At 33.9% G+C, this 27178-nt stretch overlaps 1 protein-coding gene across 3 annotated transcripts in view; it reads left to right on the top strand.

Annotated features, from left to right (window-relative positions):
• The first annotated feature begins 417 nt into the window (after nucleotides 1-417).
• Nucleotides 418-27178, top strand: part of Naalad2 (N-acetylated alpha-linked acidic dipeptidase 2) — a 43616-nt gene continuing 16855 nt past the window's right edge. For 2 of the 3 annotated variants that reach the window (XM_071616598.1, XM_071616599.1), the window contains exons 1-14: nucleotides 418-741; nucleotides 1585-1696; nucleotides 7042-7228; nucleotides 9014-9115; nucleotides 9758-9883; nucleotides 12203-12389; nucleotides 16927-17020; nucleotides 18020-18118; nucleotides 22962-23047; nucleotides 23293-23412; nucleotides 23499-23581; nucleotides 24326-24389; nucleotides 25295-25362; nucleotides 26243-26334. In XM_071616598.1, coding sequence (XP_071472699.1) covers nucleotides 660-741; nucleotides 1585-1696; nucleotides 7042-7228; nucleotides 9014-9115; nucleotides 9758-9883; nucleotides 12203-12389; nucleotides 16927-17020; nucleotides 18020-18118; nucleotides 22962-23047; nucleotides 23293-23412; nucleotides 23499-23581; nucleotides 24326-24389; nucleotides 25295-25362; nucleotides 26243-26334 — 1502 coding nt within the window. In that variant the 5' untranslated portion in view covers nucleotides 418-659. Of the gene's footprint in view, nucleotides 742-1584; nucleotides 1697-7041; nucleotides 7229-9013; nucleotides 9116-9757; nucleotides 9884-12202; nucleotides 12390-13137; nucleotides 13208-16926; nucleotides 17021-18019; nucleotides 18119-22961; nucleotides 23048-23292; nucleotides 23413-23498; nucleotides 23582-24325; nucleotides 24390-25294; nucleotides 25363-26242; nucleotides 26335-27178 lie in introns of those variants that run through there. The other variant, XM_071616600.1, reaches the window with a different exon arrangement.

Here is a 27178-nt window from a genome sequence, read left to right on the forward strand (position 1 = left end):
GAGGAATGTGAAAACCTCAGTTAGAGAGGAATTACCCGAATTTGGAGACTTGTTCATGTGAGGGGGTGGAACAAAAGAATTTCATTCTCATTTTGGTGTTGATGTATGGTTGAGACATTAGTGAGTTGCAGTGGAGCAGTCAGGATCTGGATTATTCCCAAGTTTGACAAGTTGGAAATTGGGTCCGAGAATCTGGAACCGGAGCAATCAAAAAGGAATGAAAAATAACGCTCAAATACATTTTGCAGCCGAGATTCCGGAATTCTTGGGATGGGATTGGCGAAGAAGCAGTGCTTTAATCTTTTAGGCAGCAGGAACATTTCCCGCAGCTGCCACAGCCGACTTTGCCCGGATACTGCAGGATCCATGGAATGGAAGTTGCAGGCCAACAGGAAGAGTGCCTCCTCCCTCTGCAGGGCTTCCTCTCTCCCCGCCAGGGTTCCTGGCGACTTCAGGGGCCAGAAGGAGCTCTGGGCTCGCTCCTTTTTGTTAGTCTCTGGACCCACTGGCAGGGCTGAGCCGCCTTTTGGAAGGTCAGCTGCGGTCAGCGGCGGTGAAAGCTGCCTGGGAGGTCGCCGCTTTCAAGGCTCTCTCTCTGCTCTTCTGCAGCCCGGAGCTTTTGCGAGGGCTGCTGGCTCCCAGATCTCAGAACAGAAGCCATGGCGAAGTCCAGGGGCCGTCTGTACCTTTGGATGTCTTTGATTGCCGTGCTGGCATCTTTTCTGGTGGGCTTTATGGTGGGTGAGTGTACAATCAAGTCTCCGGGCTGTCTCTCTGGGGAGGTAAAGGGAGGAAGCCTGTAGCTGGAGCGAGTGGGTTGTCCCAGGCCAGTGTCTAGTTCGGCTCACAACATGGCTAACTCCATAAACTGCACCCAAACTAGAAACCGAACAGAATGTATTTGTGGCCGCAATAAGAAAAAAATAAAAAATAAAATAAATAAACTCACTGAGTTCAGGCTTTTATTGTGGGCATTTGAAAAGAGAACTTAGGGCTGTCACTGTTCAGGGATGAAAAATTTATTTGCATTTCCAAGGAATAGTAATGAGTCAAAATTATTAGCTAATATTGACTAAGCACTGCAAAGAATTTTTTCCTTATCGTTTAAATACATAAATTTTGGAAAACTCCCTGTGTGTCAAGAACTGGTACAAATTAGATCCCCTGGCGAGAATAAGAAAGGCCTTAACTCAGAGATGCAAACATGTAAGAAGGGAAAGCACATCTCTCAAGTAAAACCGGTTTTAACCCACTCAAAATTGCAGCACACAAAGGAATGTGGAGGTTTTCTGCATTTTATATGGATCTTTTTTAAAAAGTTCACTATGAGCTATTTGTCAGGCATCAGTTTTTCTTTTTCTTTTTGCCTTTTTTGGCTTTTGGTTTTTTTCTTCTTTTTAATTTTTTTTTTTTCTTTGAGTCAGGGTCTTGTCAAGTGTTCCAGGCTGTCCTCACACTTGAGATCCTCCTGCCTAAATTTCCCTAGTTTCTGGAATTACCGGCATGCACCACTGCACCACAGCTGGTTTCTACTTCTAATAAAGTCAAAAGTAATTGTGTATATGTATTTTCCCCCCCCCACAGGCTGGTTTTTTAAGCCTCTCAAAGAAACAATCTGTGCACCACACCATGGTCAAAGTATACGAGGGAAACTGTTGTCAGAAATGAAAGCTGAAAACATTAGATCATTTCTTCGGTAGGTTTGTTTTGCATTTTTATTCTAAACATAGTATTTAAAATATTATTTAGTCATAGGTGTATTAAAACTGGTTATATTCAGTTGAACAATCTTTGTGTGAAATTATATATTACTCATTAATTTACGGTTAGTTAAAATGTCTCTTTAAACTACTCTTGGTGTGAAATCCATAACTTGTTAAGAAGTAGGTCTTTCTTCCTAATTTCATCCTCCAGAAAAGTATCTGTTGGCTCACTGGGGGATGTTTCAACTTCATGCAGCTCTGGGCTGCAAGTGAATGCTATTCTTTGTTCCTCGTTGTGGATGTAATCAGTAGCCTGAATTTAATCAGCAATTTTATTTATTTTTTACACACTGTATTCACTTAGTTTGTTCTTTGCTCAGTGATTTAGTGAAAAGGAGATCAGTGTTTCAGATTCTGTCTGCCACAGGTTAAACCTTGATCCTCTCTTGTTAATATAAATTTGTGGTTCAAAAATAGGGCAACATGAAAATAAAATATGATCAGTGCCAATCTTCCATCTTCTAAGAGTGATATTCAGAGTGATATTTGTGAACTTGTTGAAAGCAATTAGCATAACATTTATTTCTGTGTTCAGGCTGTTTCAAAGAAGTGATATTTTAAAAATCAGCTTTATTGAAGGATAATTTTCATAAAGTAATCTTGATCCCTATAATATCTACAACTTCAGAGTTTTTACAGATGTCTGTGGTATGCAACAAACCATCGCCTCAATCACGATACAAAATATTTCTAGCATACCCTCTGTAGTTTGTTCCTCCCTTCACTCCTGACCCTACATAATCACTGTTCAGTTTTACATCACTATAGATTTATTTGCATATCCTAAAATTTTTATATAAATGTGGTGTTCATAGCATGTTCTGTGTGTTATCTGGCTTCTTTCACTCAGAATAATGATTTTATGAGTGGCTCAGGTGGTTAGGGATGTAGCTCAATTGGTAGATTGCTTACCTGGCATGCACAAGGCCCTGGGTTCAATCCCCAACACTGCCAAAAAAATAAATAAATAAAATAAAAATGATTGACCCACGTTGTTGCATGTGTCACTAATTCCTTCTTCTTTTTTAAATCACTGAGTAGAATTCCGTTGTACAGATATTCTATAATGCGGTACTTGAGGGACATTTGGATTGCTTCTACTTTTTATTATTGTAAAAGAAGCTTATATAGATATATGTTACAAGTCTTCATGTGATATATATTTTCATTTCTATTAGAATGATTGGGTTGGAGGATAAGCATTTGCTGTGTTTTTCTTCTCCCCCCCCTCCTCTCTCTCTGTGTATGTGTTTGTGTGTGTGTGTGTGTGTGTGTGTGTGTGTGTTTTGCTGGGGATCAAACCTAAGGTCTTGCACATGCTAGGCAAGTGCTTTAACACTGAGCTTTACCTCCAGCCCTTTAGAGTTTTTTAAGAAAAGGCTAAAGAGATTTCAAAAGTGGTCATAGCAGTTTATATTTCTACCCATCAGTGTAAGTATTCTAGTAGCTCCATATCCGGGGCAATGCTTAGTATTGTCAGTTGTTCAGATTTTAACCAATTTAATTGTTGAATAGTGCTATATTTTTGTAATTTTAATTTGCATTTCTTCATGACTCATGATACTAAACATCTTCTCATGTTCTTATTAGACATTAGTATATCTTATTTTATAAAGTTTCTGTCCATATATTTTCCAATACATATTCTGGGGTTAAGTCCTTTGTTAATCATATGTATTACAAATATTTTCTACTGCAGCTGGCCTTTTGTCATAGTGGAGTTTTTGAAGATCAGAAATTTCTAATCTCAATGAAGTTCATTTAATCAATTTTTGTTTGTTTGATGCTTCCTACTTCTTCTGTCTTATCTAAGTTTGTCTATGAGACTATTGTCTTAAATATTTTCTTCTAGAAGTTTTAGAATGGCAGTTTGCACATTTAAGGTCAATGTTCCAAATCGACTTAATTTTTGATATGGTGCAATCTAAGGATTGATGATACTCTTAAATACAAATAGTCAATTATTTCTGTAAATTTTTTTGAAAAGACTTTTCTTTCCTTCTTAGGAAGATTTTGTTCATTATTTCTCAAGACATTTTTCCCTATATTCTTCATTTCTCTTCTTCTGAGAATTCAACTGAACCCTAGAGATCAATACGCAGAATGAAGTGCATACTCCATGATACATTTCCTCCTTGTCCATGCTGTGGTTTAATGATATCACACAATTCCATATTAATTCCCATGGATGAATTAGAATTAGCAATAATGAGGAATAAAAACAGCTATACTGTTCTTGGGAAATTTGAGCTAATTTATGACCAAGGCACATCAGATATCAGGAAGCTAATTCAAAATGTTTGTTCTGAAATGCTTTTTGGAGACACAGAAAAATAATGAGTGGGCAATGGGATGACTATCACTTGTAGTCTATATTGCTCATTTGGTAAAATGCTATAAAATGCAGACTATCTTATGAAATGAGACAACATGTTTAAATTTGTGTAACTTAAAAAATCAGGTAAAATGTTAACATTATTGACCTCTGCCGCATATCGTGAAGTGTCCAAAAGAAAGCACCTAGAAAATTACATGAGTTATCAGGAGTAAACCTTGGTGCTGGCTCTTACCTTGAAATTTTTATTACTATTACTTTGCTGTAATCTATAAAGTATGTTTCATATATTATGTTAATATACCATATTATATTGCTTTATATTACCTTGGATATATTACCATACATATGGTGATAAATGATGTATTAATAGTTTTCATGATGATTAAGTACATCCTTGAGACTGGCTTTTCTTTCCTTTGTGTATGACTGAATACAGAAATGCATACCAAGAAGGATGATAGGAATAGGAAAAGAGGGAAATACAGTGCATTAGGAGTCCACAATTATTTAAAAAATATTTTTCACTTTTTTGCAGTACTGAGGATGTAACACAGCACCTTGTGCTGCTAGGCAAGCACTCCACCACTGACCTATATCCCCAGTCCAGGAGTCCATGACTTTAATGAAGGAAAAGGAATAGCCCACAGTTTTGCAAATGAGAGCACCTATTTGGTTATAAGCACCAAAAGAGCTATTTGAAAGGAAGGAAAAGAATGAGAAAAAAAAACAATGAAAAATAAGAAGGGCTCCTAGTTATCCTTCTTGCTCCAAGATAGGTAGGGGCATGGAAATTAAATAGTTTGCAGATAAGCAAAGTCCTCAGAAGATACCTGTTAAGGCCAGTAGTTAATGCAAACTTTCCATGAAGGAGCAGAGGATATTGAGGAATTGTTGATCATAAGTTTAAGGAATGTATACATGCAGAAAAATAGTTTAGCAGGGAAAGGCCAGATTCAAGATTGTGTTAAAAGAATTAGTTGTGGGAGCAATTTGATTTTCCCCTATCACTTTCTTGTTGGCACAATGTCAACTGTGTTTGTCTTCTTCCAGGAGGGCATGTGTTTAGTAATGATTACCTTCCTTTCAGCCCAGGGATCTCCTGATTAGTCCATAAGCCAGTCATTCTAATTCTTTCTTTTTGGCAATGATTGTTTTGAAAAGAAGCTTTTTGTCCTAAACACTGCCAAGTTAATATGTGATGGCCACCTTACATCACAGGGAGAAATTCAAAAGTAAATGATGTTATTTCCAGCTGCTCCTTCTTAATTTGTTTTTTCATTTCCCTATTTCATTTCAGTGGGTTCTCTAAAAGATGAAAGGCAAAAGCTTATGGTTAACCCAACATCTTAATTTAAGAAAATACATTTATTTTTCCCTAATTGTAAGATAGTATCTGCTCATTACAGAAAAGAAAATGAAAATATATTATGTAAAGTAAAAATTAAATATCTCAGACTCATTGTTTCCCCATGTATAAAAAATTACTTCTGTCTAAACATATTTATACTTTTTAAAACAAATATTTAAGTTATTAAGCATCTGTATTTGCAGCTTTCATTTAATAATATAGAGAGGGCTTCACAGAGAAGATAGTCTTGAGGGATCCTTATGAACCATTAACAGTTTGCAGGTGGGAAAGTTGATGAAGAGAGGTTCAGTAGATGAGAAAATATTCATGTCTGAGAGAAGACCTTGAGTGAAGACTAAAGGGTATGAGAGAGAAAGCATAATCATTTCAGGGAGAACAGAAGTATGCTCAATGACATAGACCAGAGCAGGTAATAAAGACAGTGGGAGGAAATGAAGTTGAAAATATGGGACAGACACCAATGGGCTTCCTATGCCACATTGCAGTGTGAATTTGATAATGCAGAATGTAGGGAGCTATACAAAGATGTAAGCAGTTGGGTAATAAGATTAAGTGATATATAGTGAAATATCACCATTTCTCAAACTCAGACAAGGATAATTTCAGCTTCTTTCTCCAGCACTTATTACTATGCAATTATAAAGAAGCTATTCAACCATTTTTTAAGTTACTTTTGTGTAAAATGGGGACAAAGGTAGAAGGTTGTAAGGATTAAATGAGATAACACACGTGAAAGTGCCAGTGGGGTCCTTAGCATGTCGAAAGTTTTCAATAAATATTAATTGACCTTTATTGCCATATATTTTTTGGTTGTTCTCTGCTTAACTTAAAAAATAATTTATAAAAGTTTATATTATTGTTCATCTGACACAGGTTGGAAGTGGGATGGTTGAGAAACTTTAAAACATTATTCACCTAAAGCAAAATGTGTCACAGTAAGAAGTATATTCGTGAGTTCATTTAATTGCTATAACTCATTTACACCTAGAACCAAGGTGGCATTGCCTAAACTCAGTTCGATCAGTCATTATTTCCATGGTACCTGACAAGTGCTAAGCCCTGAGAATTTTAAATATCAAAATATACAGACCTTAACCTTAGTGAGATAAACAAGCAACTATATTGACATAATCAATAGTAGAAATAGTTAAGTCAAGTGTACAAGTGCCTGACTGGTCCCTGGAAAACACTGAAATTATTTCTTCCCAAATGTCCTCTATCTACTGAACAAGTAGCCACCAGCAAGGAGGAGCACCATTAGTATAGCAGTATAACTTTCTTTTAGGGTGTCTTCTCATATCTGTTCTGATTGTCTTTACCAAGGAATGCATTCTTTTCTGAGGGAGAATATTATGAAAATTGTAGTTGTACATAAGTAATTTAAAAATTGGCATATATATAAATTGTTATTTCTAGCTGTGCCATTTAGTATTTTTGACATATAATTCATAACTTAATGTGTAAAAGATGTGTAATGCATGTAGAAGATTTCTTAGGCACAGAAGCTGAATGTACTCTTTAACTCACACTTGTTTTTTGTTTGTTCATTGTTTTCTTTTTTCTCGTTTTAGTTCTTTCACAAAACTTCCTCATCTGGCAGGAACAGAAGAAAATTTACTACTTGCCAAAAAAATTCAAGCCCAATGGAAGATATTTGGACTAGATTCAGCCGACTTGGCTCATTATGATGTTCTCCTCTCTTACCCTAATGAGACAAATGCTAACTGCATATCGATTGTGGATGGACATGGAACTGAGGTGATAGAGAATTGTTGGTTCTTTTCATATAATTATGCCATACTTTGTATGGATTAGAATATAAGGTCCAGTAAAAATATAAATTTGTTAATAGTGTGTAGAACTCACATTATATAGAAAAGTTAATAAGTTGTAAACTAGTCAGTGTCTGGTATGTGTTAGGCATGATGCTAAGCTAGATCTTCAGGCCAGAATGAAGATTAGGACATGGGACCTTTGCTTAAATAAGGTGAGGCAGACAATAGGATACAGGGTTTCAAATCAGTATAGTAAGTGACATGAATGGTATGATAAAGGGTCTTTATCTGTACAGAAATGGGTCATTCACCCCACACCCACACCCAAGAACTAGCCCCCACACTGGGAGTTAGAGAAATCTTCCTATATAAGTTGACATATAAGTCATGAAAGAGCACAAGGGATGAATAATATGAAAAAGTAAGGTAAGAAAATTCTAGCTGGAAGAAAATATTGCAAAGGCTTGAAAACATACTATCTTAGTATTATTGGTAGAATTTAAGATTTTTACGTATTCCAAGACTGTAAAATACAAACTGACCAATGGAAGAGGTAGACCAGTGAAATATTTAAGTTATTAAGCATCTGTATTTGCAGCTTTCATTTAATGATATAGACGGGGCAAGCTTCACAGAGAAGATAGTCTTGAGGGATCCTCATGAACGAAAGCAAGTCCTAAGCATGGGAAGGATGTGACCACAAAATTCTATTTACATAGATGGGGGAGTCTGCAGATAACACCTAGACTAGGCAAGGAGTTAGAGTTAAAATTTAAAGACAGTAGTTCAGATGAAAGATGATGAAATCCTGGATTAGCATGTTAGCAGGTGAGAAAGAATGATGATTTTGAGAAACAGGAAGTATATAGGACTTGTTTAGTGTCTTGGAGGAAAGAAGTGAAGAGTGTTCAGGATAACTGCTAGACTGTAGGATGCGGGTGACTAATTTAGTGAGGCTATTAATGGAAGTAGAGGATGCAGAGCCAGGAACCGGCTACAGGTGGGAGAACATAAATTCAAATTTTAACTTGTTGAGTTTAGACATTAAAGCTAAGTGACTATTTGGGCTCTTAATATATGAGTCTGGACAACATAAGTACATCAGCTGTTGGCAAAATTTTGTTAGTCAATGAACTCTTACAGAGAGAGAATATAAAATAAGGCAAGTGGTGGGCTTGGGATAAAATATGTGTAACATTCAAATAAAAATGAAAGAAAAAGGGACCACAAAGGAGGCTGAAAGGAAGAGTCATGAAATGAAAATCACAAGTATGCTACCTTTGTTAGCAATTTTTTTTTTTTTCATGCTTGGGATGGAAACCAGGGGCTCACACGTGATAGATGAGCACTCTACCGCTGAACCACATCCCCAACCAAGAGTGCTGCCTTTGAAGTCCTGTTCTTTTCGGTTTTGTTGAGATGAAGTCTTGCTATGTTGTCCAGTTTGGTCTCAAATTCCTGGACTCAAGTGGTCCTCCTGTAGCATCCTTCTGAATGCTAGGATTACAGGCACATGACACCGTGTCCAATTTTGATGTCATTTTACACTGTATGGTAGCTTTTAATTGTCTGGGACTACATGCATTTATAAAAGTTTTTATTATTTTGAAAAAAAAATAATAGAGCTCTTTCTTATTGTCAGTAGAATTTACCTACTTAATTATGGAATCTAGGATGCTTATTAAGTCTATACTTGGAAAAAATTAATTATACCTTAATAATAACCTGGAATTATTCTTCTAGCTTGACATGCTTTACTTCTTGCTAGGTATTCAAAACATCATATCTTGAACCACCTCCAGATGGATATGAGAATGTGACAAATATTGTACCTCCCTATAATGCTTTCTCAGCCCAAGGCATGCCAGAGGTAAAGTAAAACATTTTTTAATTCAAGTTTTATTTATCTCTATTATTTTTAATTCAAGCTTTTAAAACTTTCTTTATTGTATAAAAACTATGTAGAGGAATAAAACCAAGGAATTTACCTGGAGATTAGACATACTCACCCATTGTTTTATGTTCAGTACTATGCATGCCCCCCGAAATAAAAATAATAATTAAAAAAAGACTACCTAAAACAAAAAAGAAAACAAATACATTAAAAACAGACCCCAGTAAGGCAGAGGCCACTCTTTGCAAAAACAAAGAAACTTCTGAAGATGATTTTAATTCAGCAAGGGCACTACTTAAAATATGTCTTACTGATTGCCTTTTCTCCAATCTTTTCAGTATTTTGATAGTTTCTCTAAAATATTCTATAGAATAGCATATTTATTAATCCCAAATAAGGAAAGAAAAGTACTGAGGATGTAGCTCAGTGATAGAATTCTTGCTTTGCATATGCTGCAGGACCCTGGGTTCAATCTCCAGTATTGAAAAAAATTAAGAAAACAAAAAAAGAAAAAACAAAACAAAAACCTTCTGCTGATGCAGTTTTGTGAAACACATTTATTTAAAAAATTTTTTCTTTAATTTTAGCAGTGGTATTTTTTTCTTCTTTTTTCTGTAGGGAGATCTCGTATATGTGAACTATGCTCGTACTGAAGACTTTTTCAAACTAGAAAGAGAGATGAATATTAACTGCACTGGAAAGATTGTTATTGCAAGATATGGGAAGATCTTCAGAGGAAATAAAGTATGGTGGAGCTTTTCTAGAGGGAAGGAACGGGGACAGATACTGTGGATGTAAATGATCAGCTTGCCTCATGGTTTCCAAAATTGCTTTGAAATTTCTTTTCTACTTGCCATGGGTACACAGAAAATTTTATTTTTTATTCACCTCATATGTCCATAAAGGAAAAGAGTTTTATTAGAAGAATAATATCTTTTAAAAAATTAATTGAAGAAATGCATACAAACTAAAAAATAAAAATCTCCCTTGCATTATTCAACTTCATTGGCTAGACATAATCAATCTTAATAGCTTTTTCCAAACCTAATTCTGTGATATATAAACATACCTCTATATGTTTACTATACACACATATATATGGATGTAATTATATTTAATATATAGTATATTATATAACATCAGTAATGTATATTATAATATGTAAGAATACATATAGATCTAATTAGTATTTATAATAGGTCGTTATCCACTGTATCTTGGATAACTTTATAATTTCACTCAGCCATGACTTGGATATTCTTTCATATCATTACACGGAAAGTCATGTAACATAGTTTTTAAGAGTATAGTCCATGGATCCTTACCACCTGGGTCTGCTCTCCTCTGGGCCCCTGCTCTTTTATTGTGAGCAAGATCCTTAACCTCTCTGTGCCAACATTTCCTCATATATAAAATGGGAATGCTTATAGCAACAATCTCAAAATGAAACTCAGATTGTTTCACAACAATCTTCTTACTAGCTCAGTGGTAGAATTCTTGCCTTGCATGTGCTGCAAATAAATTAATAAATATCTCACTAATTTAAGGAAGTGGTTAATTGGGGGTGTGGCTATAGGATATATATTTTGTATCTGGAGCTGGAGTTTCTCTCTCTGCTTGTTGACCACCGTGATGAGAGCTGCTTCCCTCTGCCACACTAGGCCTAACTGACTTTATGTTTTAAAGCACTTAGGGTAATAGCTGGTTTTAGTAATTTCTATATCTTAATAAATATCTCACTAATTTAAGTGGTAACATAATATTTTGTAGGAATGAAAAGCAGTGTATTTAACCATTTCTTTGTTAGCGAGTGCTTATCTTGAATTGGTTACTAGTACAAATAATTCTATTGTGAACATTCTTGTCCATATACACTTCAAACATCTGTATGAACATTTTTATAGTATAGATTCTTGGAAATGGAGTGGCTAAATAATAGTGTAGCTTCGTACAGCATTTTGACAGGCTAATTATAACAGTCCTTCCCCCAAATTGTGACAGATTATATTTTCACTGATACAGCAAAATGATTTCTGAATATTGGGATCTCTTTTAGTTAATCAAGACTGATAGTTACATCTTTTGCTATAATACTTTTGCTGATGAAAGATTTAGTACCTCGCAGGGTAGATGTTATGGTTTGGATATGAAGTGTCTCCCAAAAGCTCACCTGTGAGACAATGCAAGAAGTTTCAGAGAAGTGACTGGATTGTGAAGGTCTTAACCCAATCAGTAAATTAATTGGATTTAATTGAGTGGTAACTAGAGCAGGTGGGGTGTGGCTAGAGGAAGTGGTTAATTGGGGGTGTGGCTATAGTATATATATTTTGTATCTGGAGCTGGGGTTTCTCTCTCTGCTTGTTGACCACCATGATGCGAGCTGCTTCCCTCTGCCACACACTCCATCATGATGTTCTGCCTCACCTCAAGCCCAAGGAATAGAGCTAGCCTTCTCTGTACTAAGACCTCTGAAACTGTGAGCTCTCAAATAAACTTTTCCTCCCTAGGGTTGTTCTGGTCAAATCCTTTAGTCACAGCAGCGAAAAATCTGAATAAAACAGTAGATTTTCATATTGTTGGTCAATTTACATTGTTCAAAATATTTTTGAAAAACAGGCTGAGAAGTTCTTCATACACTTTGACTGTTTTGCTTAAAATTTTATGTCAATTTAATTAAACCAATATTTGTAAAGTGCTTACTCTATGATGTGTGAGATTTTGGAGGGTGGGTATTTAAAATTAAGACATGATGTATTTTCTCAATAATATCCTCAGTCCAGTAGAGAAGACAAATATTTAAAAGACATTTTAATACACTATGATCTGCCCTACAATAAATATATATACAAAGAATAAATCCATAGAAGAAAGGAGACTTTAATTTTTCAGGTTTGGAAACCATAGAATATTTCACATTTGTAAGGCCTACACAGAGGGGAACTGTCTTCAAAGCAAAGAGAACTAAATAGGTAATGGCATAATCAAGTGCAATGTCTAAATTTCCTTACATTATGATTTTTTATATAAATAGTAATTTGCCATTTCTGTACCTTCCTCACACAGGTTAAAAATGCCATGTTAGCAGGAGCCATAGGAATCATCTTATACTCAGATCCAGCTGACTACTTTGCCCCTGGGGTACAGCCATATCCCAAAGGCTGGAACCTTCCTGGAAATGCAGTGCAGAGAGGAAATGTGTTAAATTTGAATGGTGCTGGTGACCCTCTCACTCCAGGCTATCCAGCTAAAGGTAATGGATGAGCCTATGAGCCTGTCAGTGTACCGTTTTTTCAAAAAGATTCCTTGCTGTTTTAGATGGGGAAAAAAGCAAGCATCTGTAGAATAACATTAAAATAACTAAAAAATGTATGCATTATGTAATTTTGGATTATTAATACTAGGAATTCAAAATAATTGCCTTTGTAGTATATATGTATGTATGTATGTATGTATGTGTGAATGTATTTGGTGCTAGAAATTGAACCCTGGGCACTCAATTGCTGAGCTACATTCCCACATCTTTTTATTTTGACATGAGGTCCCAATAAGTTAATTAAGGCCTAAATTGGTGATACTGACCTCAAACTTGCACTCCTACTGCCTCAGCCTTCTGAGTTACTAGAATTACAGGTGAGTGCTATTGCACTTGGCCTTTGCATTATTTTTTAGTTTGAATTCTCATGACATGTAGGCATGGGAAGGGAATATTCAGTTGGTATTCTCCTTTTACCCTTACTAGACAAGGGTTTCAGAAATGTTGCTCCTCATACCCAAAGTAATATTGCTCTTAACAAACTAGGATTTACATTTTCTAAGTTATCTAGGATTGTATGCTTCTTTAGGTCACTCACTTGTATTTTAAAAATACCAATGAGGTTTTTTTATTAGTGTTATTTTAAATGTAAATTTTGAAGTTTTGACATGTATAAAGCCATCTTTTTTTTAAAGAGAGAGAAGAGAGAGAGAGAGAGAGAATTTTTTTAATATTTATTTTTTAGTTATTGGCGGACACAACATCTTTGTTTGTATGTGGTGCTAAGGATTGAACCCAGGCCGCGCACATGCCAGGTGAGCGCACTACAGCTTGAGCCACATCCCCAGCCTTGTAAAGCCATCTTTACAAATTCATTACCCCTAAAACTCTTCCTTTCTCTGTCTACTCTTCTTGCCTTCTCAATACCAATGCCTAGGCAACCATTGTTCTGTTTTTCTCAGCATAATTATTTTGAGATCCATCCATGTTGGCATTTCTGTCATAGTTTGTTTCTTACTAATATTGCATTGGCTGGCTATACCAGAGTTGGTTTATCCATTTACTTGTCGAGGGACATTTGGATTGTTTCATTTTAGAAACTTTTACATATAAAAGTGCTACGAACAAGTTTACAAGTAAGTGTCAGTGTGTATACATTTATTTCTCTTTGGTAAACACTTATAAGAATGGATGAATAAGACGGCAGATTGATATTTAACTTATAAAGAAATTTTCAAATTGGTTTTCCAAAAAGACTGCTCTACTTTGTATTCCACCTAATAATCCAGTTCCTATATCCTTGCCAGTAGTTATGTGGCAGTGGCTTTTAATTCTGGATTTTAAGTAAGTCCTCTAAGTTACAACTCTTGTTTTGTAAAGTTATTGTCACATCTTGGTCCTTTCCATGTGAATTTTAGAGCTGGGAATCCCACAGACATTTTTTTTTTTTTTTCTGTGAGTTTAAAGGAAATCTATAGATCAATTTGAGGAGATTTGACATCTTAAAATATTTGAATCTTTTTTTTTTAAAATTTTTAATTTATTCTTTAGTTTTCAGTGGACACAACATCTTTGTTTGTATGTGGTGCTGAGGATCGAACCTTGGCCCCATGCATGCCAGGCGAGCACACTACTGCTTGAGCCACATCCCCAGCCCCTGAATCTTTTGATATATGAAAAAAGTACAACTCTTTACTAGTTAATTTCTCTCAGCAATGTTTTATAGTTTCACTGTATGGATCATGCACATCTTTTGTCAGATTTATTCATAAGCATTTCATAATTTTGTACTATTGTAAATTACATTAAATCTCAAGTCCTATTGCTCATTACCAATATACAGTAATGCTATTGTATTTCTAGAAAAAAAAAAAAAAAAACTTAACCCTTTACCTTGCAAACTTGTTAAATTCACTAATTATTTTTAAGGTTTTTACAAACCATTAGCATATTTACATAGATGATTATATCATTTGCAAATAAATACGGTTTTCTTTGTTTCTAATTTTTATATGTGTCATTTCTTTTTCTTGCCTTATTGTACTGGCCAGCAAGCACTTTCATTACAATGTGGAACACAGTTGTTAGAGCAGACATCCTTGCTTTGTTTTTGTTCTATAGGAAAACATTCAATCCTTCTCTGGTAGCAGAGTATTTTGGGGATTGAATGTAGATGCTCTCACATACCAGGCAGGCACTCTACCACTGAGCTCCATGCTGAGTTCTTTTATAAAATTTTAGTTTGAGACAGGGTTTTTCTAAATTGCCTAGGCTGGCCTCAAAATTTCTGTTCTCCAGCCTCAGCTTCCCAAGTAGCTGGGATTATAAGTATGTACCAACATAGTCAACTCTCTGTTTAATATGACATTAGCTCTAGGTTTTAATGAATTGTTTTTGTTGGACTGAGGGAGGTCATTTCTATGTGCTTAATGTTTTTGTCAGTAACCTATATTGGGTTTTTTAAAATGCTTTTTCTTTGTATATTGAGCAATCCTATGTTATTAATGCTTTCATTGAATCCATACAGATATTTTTATGCTAATCCAACACCATCCTGTAATAAACTAGTTGGTCACAATTTATTTTGATTTTTCTATTTTATTTCATGTGTGCTAAACTTTTCTTAAGAATATTTTATTTATGGTCATATTGTAAAGTGGTCTGTGAATGTTTTTGTAATATTATTGTGCCATTTTGGAATGGGACACTTACATTTTCCTTATTTTTCTGTGTGATTTTATATAGAATTGGTTAAATTTTGTCTGTAGAGATTGGGATAGAATTCGCCCATAATTCCTCTGGACCTGAAGTTTATTTGTAGAAATTGTTTCTGTTTTAACTACCAGTTGAATTTCTTTAGACTGTTCGGGTTATCTATCTAGTCCTGAATGAAATTTGGTAATTCATTTCAGGGATTTTGTTTATTGAATTTGTCAGACAATTAAGAGTGTAGAATTTTTTCATAATACTCATATTTTTTTTTAAACTTTGTCTACTAAGACCATAATGATATTTTCTCCTTTATTTTTATTTAACAATTTATGTTTCCCCTTTTGTTCATTATCTCTCTTATTAAAGATTGATTAGTTTTATTGATCTTATCAAAGAACCAGCTTTCAGTGTCATTTTTTAATCTCTATTATTTTGTATTTGATTCATATATTTTTAGATTTATTCCAATTTCTTTCCTTTCTCCTATTGTTTTAACTTTAATTTTTTCTTCTTTTTCTAAACTTTTAAGTTGGAATCTGATTTCATTTGTTTGAAACCTGTCCTTTTCCTAAGATAGGTGTTTTAGTGCTATTATTCTACTAAGCACTGCTCTGTCTTGTACAACTTTTGATATACCGTTTTTACTTATTCAGTTCAAAATAGTTTATCATGTTAGTTTGCATTTCTACTTTAACCCATAGATTATTTGTTATTATGTTATTTAGTTTTCAAATATTCAGGGTTTTCCCAAGTGTCTCTCTAATGTTGGTTTCTAATTTCACTGTGGTCAGAGAATATAACTTTTATGATTTTTATGGATACTGAGATGTGTTTTATGGTCCAAAATATAGTGTATCCAACACATATTTCATATGTATTATAAAAAATGGAATACAGTATTCTATAAATGTAAGTTTGGCCAAGTTAATAGATAGATACTTCTATTTAAGTTATATATTTACTGGATTTCTAGATATATTGTTAAAATTTTTGTTTCAATGCTCAATTACTATATCTAAAAAGAAATAGTTGTTTGGCAAAATTATCATTTCATCTATTTTGTCATTTTTACATTTTTTGAAACATTTCTTCAATCTTGGCTGAAAGCCAAAAGTTCTTACATGATTTTAAGGCTTTCAATAGTTTTCTGTCTTTCTTTGAAGAGAATAATGCATTACTGTTTGAATAAAATATTTGTTCTTATTTCCCAAGACCTTATGAATTCAATTTTTCCCAATAATTGTAGTTTTAGAATCTGAGATACATTTTCTAGGCATCTAGTTAACTGAAACTTCTCAAAGAAGGATTCAAAATATCCTTCAGGAAATTAAAGAAAATTCTTGTAAGTTAAAGAGAATTAGGTGAAATGTCAAAACAAAATCGAGAATCTATAAACCCTACAATTAGTTTTACCTTAAAATGTAAACAACTTAATTCTTACTGTTGAATCTAATAGGCCATAATAAAACAATAGCTTGGTTTCGGGGGGACTTTTAATTTTTATATAATTGCAAATGTCTATAAAAATTGGCTGGACATGTTGGTGCATGCCTATAATCCCAGTTACTCAGGAGGATTAAAAGTTTGATGCTAATCTGGGAAACATAGGTAGACCCTGTCTGAAAATAAAATGAGAAAAATATTGGGGATATAGCTCAGTGGTAGAGGGCTGACCTACCATGGGTGAAGCTCTGGGTTCAATCCCCAGTACTGAAAAAACAATGTGTATAGCAAGCAAAGCTATAATAATAATACAAATATTTCCTACATAGTTTTTGCTCAGATTCTTCAATTGTTTTCATTTATGTACTTGATTTTGCAGATTATACTTTCAGACTAAATATTGAAGAAGGAGTTGGAATCCCGAAAATACCTGTACATCCTATTGGACATAATGATGCAGAAATATTACTACGGTATATAGTTTTTTTAGTTGGATATGAGAGGAAGACATTTTGTCATTTTCTCATCTAAAACCAATAAAACCCAATTGTGTTAAAAGTAAAGTCTTGTATCAAAATAATTCCTGAAGTAGGAATGATGGAACACACTTCTCTTCCATAACAGGAGCAGTCAGTTTAGTGACTAGGAAATAATTAAACATTGCTCTGGTTGCTCTAAATGAAATTCTCAAATGCAAAGTTATGTTTAAAGATAAAAATGGATACTGGTTTGAGATTTGTTTTCAGGTATTTGAATTTACTTAGATATTCAATAAATACTTATTTATACCCAACCTGTAGTTTAGAAATACGATCATGCTTACCACTTACTAGATGTATGATCTTGGACCAATTGATTCTTCTCTGATTCAGTTTGCTTATTTATAAAACAAGGACAGTAAATTTTCTCCCTGATGGGGTTGTCATTAATTTATACTAGTTAGCATAGTGTCTAGAATATAGTAAATTAATGTTTGCTCATACTGTATTCTGTAACTGAAGTTTCTTTACGTATCTCCCAACCCATTGTTTAAATGTTTCTGCCAGAACAACTTCATGATTTCTTTATGGGTACACACTACATAGTTGACAGCTTCTTTAAAATTCATTTCTTCCTAACCCAGTTATGAATTTCCTAATGTTGGATATCTTATACTCACTGTTTCCCCACAGAAGTAAGATCAAGGGTGAGGAGACTTTTGCTTCCCATCTGCCTTCACTATTATATGTTTTTCCTCCTCAGCTCTTAGCACCAAAATATTATATATTTTACTTATTTGCTCCAGTTATGGCTCTCTCATTAGAATAAAAGCTCCTCAGAATATAGAATAAAAGGGGTTTGGACAAGTTGGTCAATAAATAATTCTTAGTTGTAGAGTGAAATATTACCTCAGCATGAACTTCTTGATTTTTTTTTTTTCATGGAAATGGTGATACTCAGCCTTTTTCTGTCATCTCATTCTCTCTTGACAGCCACTTGGGAGGAACTACTCCACCAGATAAGAACTGGAAGGGAGCTCTTAATGTGAGTTACAATGTAGGACCTGGCTTTACAGGGAATGAGTCTTTCAGGTAATTTTATATTACTTTAATAACTTGGAAAAGTTTTATATTTCAATGGAAATGTGAAGATAACTGTTCCACCAGGCATATTTTGCTTATATCTTTTTCTTATTGTCACTAGTGAAAAATTTATCATTTTATATCACTTAAGAAGAACTTACAGAATGAACCATTGAATTCCTTCCCCCCGCCCCCGGCGAGCTGGGGATTGAACCAAGGGATTCACACATGCAAGGCAAGCACTCTATGACTGAGCCACATCCCTAGCACCATGAATCAATGAATTTTTATAGTAATATTTCAGCATTAGTTTCAGAATTTCATCAATTACTGTATTTGAATTATAGACTTAACATTTCAAGTAATAATTTTTAAACTTTCCTTTCACCTAAAGTTTAAATTTTTTTTTTCCAATAACTTTCAGAATGTTATATATGTATGTGAAACATTAGGTTATGTTAAGGGAGGGAATATTGGAGAACAGAGAAAGGAGCCAACAATTATTGGTTATTTACTGTGTATTAAGTGAGTTTAAATGAATAGATCATGTAGCTACTATAAAGCTCAATAGACTCATTGTTTTGAACACATGAAAGCATCATTCTAGAGGAGGAGTGTTGTGGAATGTATCTGTTAAGTTAGATCTACAGAAAGAATAAAAATTTCCAAATGGCTCAAGGCAGGCAGGAAATGCTAGCTACCGTGTGAACTTGGAGAGAGTTTGTGGAATGGCCCTACATGATTAGAACTAAGAAGTTTGATTCACTTAAAATGTTGCAGGAGAGGGAAATGTCACTGATAAATCATAAATGCCATAGCTTGCTTTTTTTGTTTTGTTTTTGTTTTTTGTTTGGTTTGGTTTGGTTTGGTACCAGGGATTCTACCCAGGGGCACTTAACCACCCCACCAAGTCTCATCCTAAACTCTTTTTATTTTTTAATTTTTGAGACAGGGCCTGACTAAGTTGCTTAGGGCCTTGCTAAGTAGCTGAGGCTGGCTTTGAATTCCCAGTCCTCCTGTGTCAGCCTCCAGAGTCACTGGGATTATAGGAGTGCACCACCATGCCCAGTGTGATAGAATGTTTTTTAGTTTTTGAAATTCTTTTTATTTCAGAAAGGTTAAAGTACTAGGTTAAATTCAACTTCCTTCCTTGATAGGAACTTCAGAAGCATTCAGTTTCTGTGTTTATTAATCTCTATAATCAATCACTATAGAGTTCCTTTAATTTAAGAGACTATTTAGTTTATTTATGTCTTCTGAAGGGAAAAAAACACATAATATAACAAAAAGTAAAAATCTATCTGATTTACAAACCAGAGTATACAGACACAAAACATAAGTTCAGTTCTATAATTTCAGTCATAGTTCAAGAGTAAACTCAAAAACATAAGAAATCCCAGGTCTAGATATCAAATACACTGTTCTCCACTGTGGATACAAAATTTTTGATGGATTTGAGATTACAATGCACAATGAACAATGTTAAAAATTCCTAAAACTAGATTCTTTCCTATCTCTCCTACCACAGAGATCTTCAGAATTCATTGATTCACTTAGATAACCAAATGATAAGACATAAAGTGAGATTTCTAATCATTGCTGCTACCAGTGAATAATAGCTTATTCTGATCTAAGCAAAGAGGAAACATAAACGAAACACAAAACCAGTAAGGAAAAAAGTAAAACTAGACATATGGCATGTCAGCAAAGTTGGGAGAGCCACAGAAAATATGAAGAATGAGTTTCAACTGACTACATCTGTTCTTCAAGATGAATCTACCGTTTGTTTCAAAGGGCCCTCTAAAATAATGAAGGATAATTTAAAAACTGATTATTAGATGAATGTAAATGAACATGTATTACAGATTTCATTTAACTTTAGTTAATAAAAAAATCCAGAATTATGTTAAAAATGGTTCAAAAGGCCAAGTAGATAATTCAGTGGTAGAGAACTTGCCTAGCATGCCCAAGGCCACAGGTTCAGTCCCCAGTACTGGAATTAATTTAAAAAAGAATGGGTTCACGTGGACATGGCAGTGTACACCTCTGATTCCAGAGGTTCTGGAGACTGAGGCAGGAGGATTTTGAGTTCAAAGCTAGCCTCTACAACTTAGTGGGACCTTAAGTAACTCAGTGAGACCCTGTCTATAAATAAAATACAATGAATAGTAGGGATGTGGCTCAGTGGTTAAATGTCCCTGAGTTCAATTCCTGGTACCCTTCCAAAAGAAAGAATGGGTTCAAAGAAGAATTTACAGATAATACCAAAATATATCAGTTCATCAGGAATGTCAAATTTAATCAAGAGTAATTAATATACTTAACAGTAGGAAAGCTGGCATATTTCATAATAAGGGAGGATTCAGATGAAACTTCACTAGATACCAATTCATTGGACATGAATTATTTGTGGTACAGAGTTGTAAAATAGTCTAGTTGAAGATAATAAATGAGAGGAATTCATTACGAGTGATATAGCATCTTTCCCAATTTTCCCTTACAGGAGTATATTCATTCATTTCACAAATATTATTGAACATTTACTAAACTCCAGGTGCCATTCTGGGATCTTGGGGTTCAGAAGTGAACAGAGGAGGCAAACAGCCCTATCCTATGGAGCCTACATCCCAGAGATCAGTTTGTTTGGGATGCATTGAGTTTGCAGTGATGATAGGATAAACATGCAGATTTTTTTTTTTTTTTTGTACTGGGAATTGAACCCAGCTACATCCTGAGCCCTTTTAAGTTTTTATTTTGAGACTTAGGCTTGCTCAGTTGCTTAGGGCCTCAATAGTTGCTAAGGCTGGTGTGATTACAAGGGTGTGCCACCACGCCTGGCTCACAGATATTCATTTGAATAACTCTCAAGGTCAAAAATACTAAAAATAAAAAAGATATAAAGATTAAAGACTTAGATGAGATTCTTTGAGAGTCTGAGCAGATGGTCTATGTTTGTTTTCATGTTTGGACTAACATTTTTCTTCAGTTCTCATTTGTTACATTAACTCTTAATTTTCTTATTTTAATGACATAATATCAATAAATTTTAGCTTCTTACTAGTCATATATTTTAGGATTATATTTTTAGAAACATGCTAAACAATATTTCTGTATTTATATATTATCATAATCATCATCCTCATTATCATTTTTGATGCTGGTTATTGAACCCAGGAACTTGCTCATACTAAGCAATGCTGTACCATTGAGCTGCACCCCAGCTGTGTTATGAATTTTTATCTCTCAGTAGCAAAAATAATTTACTTAATGCCTTAAAATGTAAAAACCATTGAATAGTTTTCTCTCCATGGTACTTTTAGTTGAATGCTGCATGTGGATTAATTGTGTATTCTGAAACACACTGTAATTTGGTGGGAGACAGAATCTGCACTTAACAATATACAGGTTTTGACAGCTTCATTGTTCTTCCATTTAAAAATAATCACAAATTGAAACCAACTGGTGCCTCCATCCCCAAAATAAATAAAGGCTTATTATGTTCTCTTGTGAATAAATGGCTCAACATTTTCTCATGTCATTCTGGATTCATGAAACTTTTTTTTTTCCCTATCTGGCAGAGCTTGATTGTACTTTTGCTTTTTTTCTAATTTGGTTAGTTTATATTCATGAATGACTATTTAAAATCAGAATCAACAATGAGATTCTGAAAATTTTTTATTATGTAATATGCATTTTAGCAGGAGCTTCTCAAGTTGTCATTTAACAGAATTTATCATGGTTCTCACATGCAGCACTCAGGCAGTTCTTTAACTGTGTACCTAGGGATTACTTTCATAGTCTTGTAGAAAGTTATTGAACAGTAGGAATTAATATAATTAATACAGTCATGCATCACTCAATATGAGAATATGTTCTGAAAAATGCATATTAGCAATTTCATTGTTGCTTGAACATTGGAGAATGTACTTAGACAAACCTAGCTGATTTGCATTAAACACAAGATTAATGAGGCTTCTGCCAGTGTAACATGGAATAGTATTTTATAACCAACTTACTTTTAATAAATAGAAGGTATACATTATCAAGAAATGATAAAAATAATATTATGTACTATGCATAATTGCACATGCTACACTTTTATATGGCTGGCAGTGCAATAGGTTAGTGGACAGCAGCATCTCCACAAATGTATGACTACTATGTTAGGCTATGACATTACAGCAACTATAATGTTACTAGACAATAAGGATTTTTCAGGTGTATTATGATCTTATGGGACCACCATCATAGATTATAAAGGTAAATGTTCAAATAATAGGCTTATGTTCCTTCTGTTTATTAATTAATAATAGGATGTCTTCATTAATGTTTTAATACTTAAAGTAAAATGTATTTAAAATTTTTTGAATAAATGCCAAAGATATTTAATAGACTACTTAGAATTGTAAATAAGTATCCATAAAACAGCTCTGAGAAGGAAGAATATAAATATTAGGTAGTTTTGAAATACTGACTTCAAATTGCATGCTTAAATACTTAGGTGTAAATTGTCACAATGTCTGCAACTTCCTTACAAAGCAACTCCCTTACAGAGCATTCAATATTAAAGATTGTTGAATTTAGGTGATTGATATACATATTTTTATTCTTGTATAATTTTCTGTAGTTTTGTGATTTTTCATAATAAAATGTTGGAAGAAGGGCTGGGATTATAGCTCAGTAGTAGAGCACTTGCCTATCATGGGTGAAGCACGGGGTTCAATTCTCAGCACCACACATATCTAAGTAAAATAAAGGTTCATTGACAACTAAAAAAAAATGTTGGAAGAAAACTGTAAAACTGTAAATATAATACCATATTTGAAGTGATTCATTCCTTTTAAAATTCTAGGAAAATTAGAATGCAAGTTCATAACACCAATAAAATTACAAGGATTTACAATGTAATTGGAACTATTAGAGGATCTGTAGAACCTGGTGAGTAATCAAATTCTTTTAGCAGTTTTTACAAAGATTAAGTGTAAGAAAATATAAACTTCAGTCATCAATTGATATTTTTCTGACTTATTTGCAACTACTAAATTTGGGAAAAATTGTACAACTCTAAAGGTTTTACTTTTTGCTGATTATTTTTTTGTGGGAGAAACTCAAGCAGTAGGAAGTTTAATTTAAAGACATACATTACAGATATTTATAATGTATTCAAAGTTTTTGTTTTCCAGACAGGTATGTTATTCTGGGAGGGCACCGTGACTCTTGGGTGTTTGGAGGTATTGACCCAACTACTGGGACAGCCGTTTTGCAAGAAATTGCTCAGAGTTTTGGAAAATTGATAAGAAGAGGTAAGTGATAAGAGAATGTGACTTCCTTATATTTCCTTTATTCCTAGGCAGGTGTACCTAACTCTGTATTTTAACAATGATTACAGGCTGGAGACCTAGGAGAACCATCATTTTTGCCAGTTGGGATGCAGAAGAATTTGGACTGCTGGGTTCTACAGAATGGGCTGAGGTAAATAAGATGCCCAAGGTTCTTGTTATTGTTTTGATCAACAAAGAACAAATATATATCTCAGGATGAGCACAGCTAGACTCCATTACTTTATATGGTTTTAATTTGGAGAGTGATTGGAGAGAATTTAAGAAATAGAATTTGTTTTTACTTTCTTATTAGTTTGGCAAAACAGAATAGCCTCTTAGTCAACAAACAAATCTACTCAAATCTATTTGCATTTGTTTTGTGAAAATAAAATCAGTAACTTCAACATTAGGAAGCATTTTTTACATGTAAATTGAAACTAATTTTCAAATTTTTAAAGTTTCCTTGGAGGTCTTCTGGGAAAGTTTATTTAATTAAGATGGTTATATTCTGATAATTATTTCACATTTACAAATTCCACATAAAATAGCAACCATAGTTACATTTTGCTTTTTATAACATATATCCCTACATCTGTTGATTCAGGGAATCAAAGAACCACATATTGAAAATGTTTCTTTTCCTTTGGGGCTCTCTGCTATTAGTATATATATATTAGATACTGATTCATAGTAATCTTCTTTCTTGTTTTAATTGCATAATGTTTTCAAACAACCAATTATCAACATTTTCTCAGAAGCTATGGTCACAGGCAGGTGTAAGTATTTTGTTATAAAGATATTTGCAGATCACTCTTCCACAAAACTATTGTGCTTATTTTGTTTATATTTTTATGATAGTAAATACTGTGAATTAACAACTTTGCTTCAACTATAGGAGAATGTAAAAATACTCCAGGAGAGAAGTGTTGCTTATATCAATTCAGATTCATCTATAGAAGGTAAATTTTATTTCATTTTTAAGTAAGATGTTTAGAAAGTAAATTTTACTAAGAGTAATTTTCCTTTATGGTTATTATGCATTATGTGTCCTTTAAGTCTATAAATTCCAACTTATCTATTTCAGATATTCTGTTGCTATGAGACTTCTCAGTAATAACTTAATTTTCTATTTTACCATGGAGAAAATAATGATTCATATCAATTATTGGGAATCATAACTAACCTATTGCTCTTAGTTTCTTTGTTATATTTACCATATTTATTTGTCTATCTTCGTCTACTACTTAAACTCTAGTATTAACCACATTTTTGCTATGGATAGATTAAATAAATTTTGGTAAAAATATTCTATGGAATATTTCATACAGAAATATTTTATACAGATATATTTCCTATTTTAAAACAGTTTCTTAAAAAGTATAAAAAGACAGGAATATTTCCTGTATTTATTGGAATATGCACAAACTATTTCCTTTTGAATTTGACATATGTATGTCCCTAGTCTTTTGTTGAATTTTAATTTTTCTAGATGAATGTTAGAGCATACATACATACTCTAATATCTTAATATGTAATATTGAAATGAATGAGTGAATACAGAGGGAATTCTGTAGCCTTATCCTGCTTTTGCCTAAGAGAGATACTGCCATAAGGATGAGGTCTGAATTGTGTGGGAGCTCTTGCCTCAGACACCAAAGGCCATTTACTCCTTTTTCAGCCCAAAATATATATGGCAGATTCTCCTATTCCTGGATAGAAAATTCTACCCTCTTTTATTCCATGGGAATGATGCATTTGATATAAAGACTGTTATATCTTATTTAAAATTTTAGAATAATGTTAGAATTAAGCACAATTCAAGTTTCATTGGAAGTATGAAATAGTAGTTTCATTTATTTTTCAGGCAATTATACTCTCAGAGTTGACTGTACACCCCTTCTTTACCAGTTGATGTATAAACTGACAAAAGAGGTATATAAGATCTGTCTTACTATGTTTTCTGATGAATGGATACATGAATAACACTTTTTTCCCTTAAGCAAGTGGCACTTAATTTTAAGTTGGTGACAGAATATGGTTGACTCATATAAAGGACAAATAAAAACAAAACTTTTAATATGAAATTTACTATGTGACATAAATGTGAAGATAGTATTTCCAGTCTGTTCTTTCTAATAATGGTGCTTATTAATTGTATCCTAACTTATAATGTATAGTAGGCTCAATATTAATCTGACAGAGCATTTTGTTACACTGAAAAGAACATTGAACTGCTACAGAAAAATCTCAGAGTTCAAAAAATTGTGTTTCCCAGCAACTCCTTTCATACAACAAATATAAATTGGGTGGTTACTTTGTCAGGTCTCATAAGATGAAGTTTGGCAGCGACAATGATAAAAGTAGAAGACCATCAAAACTAAAAACTTTGAAAGCTAGAGAGGACACAGGCTCACCATTTTGCCCTGGCTGGTCTTGAACTCCCAGGCTTGGGCAGTCCACCAGTCTCAGCCTCCCCAGAAGCTAGAACTGTAGGAATACCATTGTGCCTGGAACCCAGATTGTTTCTAACCTGAGGACTTGGTACTGAGGATTGAACCCAGGGACACTCAACCACTGAGTCACATCCCCAGCCCCCTTTTGTTATTTTATTTAGAGACAAGGTCTTAGTGAGTTGCATAGGGCCTTATTAAGTTGCTGAGGATGGCTTTGAACTTGCTATCCTCCTGCCTCAGACTCCCAAGCCATTGGGAATACGGGCTTGTGCCACCATGCCCAGCAAATATATAGTTTTATAATGGAATAAATTTAGTTGTTTCTGTTCTTAATCACCAGTATTTGATTATCTTTCTAGATGTCTAGCCCAGATGATGGTTTTGAGAGTAAATCACTTTATGAAAGCTGGTTGGAAAAAGACCCTTCACCTGAAAATAAAGGTTTTCCTAGGTAAATCACTTACATTCAGCTTTTCTTCCATAAATTCCCCTCTGCCCCACACTTCCCCAAACATGTAATCCTCATATGTATCATCAATAATTGGAGTGAATTTTTTAATGTATATATATATATTTTTAATTTATTCTGATTTGTTATACATGATGGCAGAATGCAATTCATTTCATATTATACATTTAAAGCACACTTTTCAAGACACTGATTGTACACAGAATATTTTCACACCATTCTTGTCTTATACATGTACTTAGGGTAATGATGTCTAACTCATTCCACATCATTCCTACCCCATTGCCCCCTCCTTTCCCCTCCCTCCCCTTTGCCCTATCTAAAGTTCCTCCATTCCTTCCATGCTCCTTCCCCCAATTGCCATTATTCATTAGTATCATCATATCAAAGAAAACATTCAGCTTTTGGTTTTTTGGTGTTGGCTTGCTTCACTTAGTATTATATTCTCCAACTTCATTTACCTGCAAATGCCATGATTTTATTCTCTTTTATTGCTGAGTCATGTTCCATTTTGTATATATACCAAAATTTCCCAATCCATTCATCTACTGAAAGGTATCCAAGTTGGTTCCACAATTTAGCTATTGTGAATTATGGTGCTATAAACATTAATGTTGCTGTGTCCCTGTAGTATGCTGTTTTTAAGTCCTTTAGGTATAGACCTAGGAGTGGGATAGATGGGTCAAGTTGTGGTTCCATTCCCAGTTTTCCAAGGATTCTCTATTCTGCTTTCTATATCAGCTGCACTAATTTGCAGTCCCACCAGCAATGTATGAGTGTACCTTTTCCCCCACATCCTCGCCAACACTTATTGTTGATTATATTC

Source organism: Marmota flaviventris, chromosome 9 (assembly GCF_047511675.1).
Source record: "Marmota flaviventris isolate mMarFla1 chromosome 9, mMarFla1.hap1, whole genome shotgun sequence".
In the NCBI taxonomy this organism is placed as follows: domain Eukaryota; kingdom Metazoa; phylum Chordata; class Mammalia; order Rodentia; family Sciuridae; genus Marmota; species Marmota flaviventris.